Source organism: Mesitornis unicolor, unplaced genomic scaffold (genome assembly GCF_000695765.1).
Source record: "Mesitornis unicolor isolate BGI_N332 unplaced genomic scaffold, ASM69576v1 scaffold36424, whole genome shotgun sequence".
Taxonomy (NCBI): domain Eukaryota; kingdom Metazoa; phylum Chordata; class Aves; order Mesitornithiformes; family Mesitornithidae; genus Mesitornis; species Mesitornis unicolor.
In genome coordinates, this window is record NW_010181393.1 from 4,816 (window position 1) to 5,831 (window position 1,016).

At 64.1% G+C, this 1,016-nt stretch overlaps 2 protein-coding genes across 2 annotated transcripts in view; one reads left to right on the forward strand and one right to left on the reverse strand.

Moving 5' to 3' along the window:
* Nucleotides 1-134, forward strand: part of DAK (dihydroxyacetone kinase 2 homolog (S. cerevisiae)) — a 4,543-nt gene extending 4,409 nt beyond the window's left edge. The window contains 1 exon segment of the mRNA XM_010183417.1: nt 33-134. Within this exon segment, the coding sequence (XP_010181719.1) occupies nt 33-134 (102 nt within the window).
* Nucleotides 135-472: 338 nt separating this feature from the next.
* Nucleotides 473-1,016, reverse strand: part of LOC104539805 (cytochrome b ascorbate-dependent protein 3) — a gene marked incomplete at its 5' end in the record, with an annotated part of 1,222 nt that continues 678 nt past the window's right edge. The window contains 3 exons of the mRNA XM_010183418.1: nt 473-496; nt 592-748; nt 1,002-1,016. The exon at nt 1,002-1,016 is cut by the window's right edge and continues 137 nt beyond it. Of these exons, the coding sequence (XP_010181720.1) occupies nt 473-496; nt 592-748; nt 1,002-1,016 (196 nt within the window). The remainder of the gene's footprint in view (nt 497-591; nt 749-1,001) is intronic.

Sequence of the window (1,016 nt, forward strand, 5' to 3'; positions counted from 1 at the left end):
GTGAGGGTCCCCACCACCCCTGCCACCCCAAGCCAGGCCCCGCCATGCAGCAGATGACTCTGGGGTGGGGGGGTGGCAGCGCTGCCAGGCACTTGGGTGCTCATCCCGTGGCTTCTGACCTGACGAGGCTGTGACAGCTCTGCTGTGGGGTCCGGGGAGGGCTCGAAGGCAACGGTTTGGCACACACCGAGGTCCAGGAGCAAGGGGCCAGCCTGACCTGGCAGGAACTGGGCAAGCAGAGGCCCGAGGACGCAGGCAGGAGCATTGCGCCGTGGCTGGCCCCCTCCTCAAGCCAGGCCACAAAGGTGGCAAAGAGATGTCCTCATCGCGGCAACACCTCTGCTGGAAGGGAGCTGAGCCCGTTCCACAGGAAAGGCAACAGGTAGGGGCAGGCAGGGAAGCAACAGTGATGGAGAGCTCAGGGCTGGCAGCTCCGGGAGGGCAGGGAGAGACCTCAGCTGCCACACAGGCCTCAGCGCTCAGCGCTGAGCAGGGGCTGCGGGGAGAGCATGGATGAGGCAGGGCTGTGGTGGGGTGCAGGTCCCCAAAGTCACCCTGTGTCCCCATGTGACCCCATGGCAGAGCTGGTACCTGGCAAGAGTCCAGGGAGTCAGCGTCGGGGCGCTTCCAGCTTGGCTTGGCCAGGGCGCCCAGCACCAGCACCCCAAAAAGGAGGATCAGGAGCCCCAGCGTGTTGGCAAAGACAGCCTCAGCAGGCAGGAGCTTGTACTCTGTTGTCCCGTTCTTCCTTGGGAGAAGAGAGGCCGAGAGCTTTCCTGGATGTGCCCAGCCTTGCCCTGAGCCCACGCAACCCGATGCCCACCCTGCAGCGAGGAGTCGTGCCTGTTACCCATCTCACTCACTTCCTTTTGCCACCCCGTGCTCGGTTTCACTCGATGCCGCTTCTGGCACTGAGAGACAACGAACAGCCCAAATTCACCCTATCCCCCTGCCAAGCCTCCCTCCCTGCAAACACGCCCCACGTGTGCCACAGTGCTCACAGGCTGAAGAAGAGC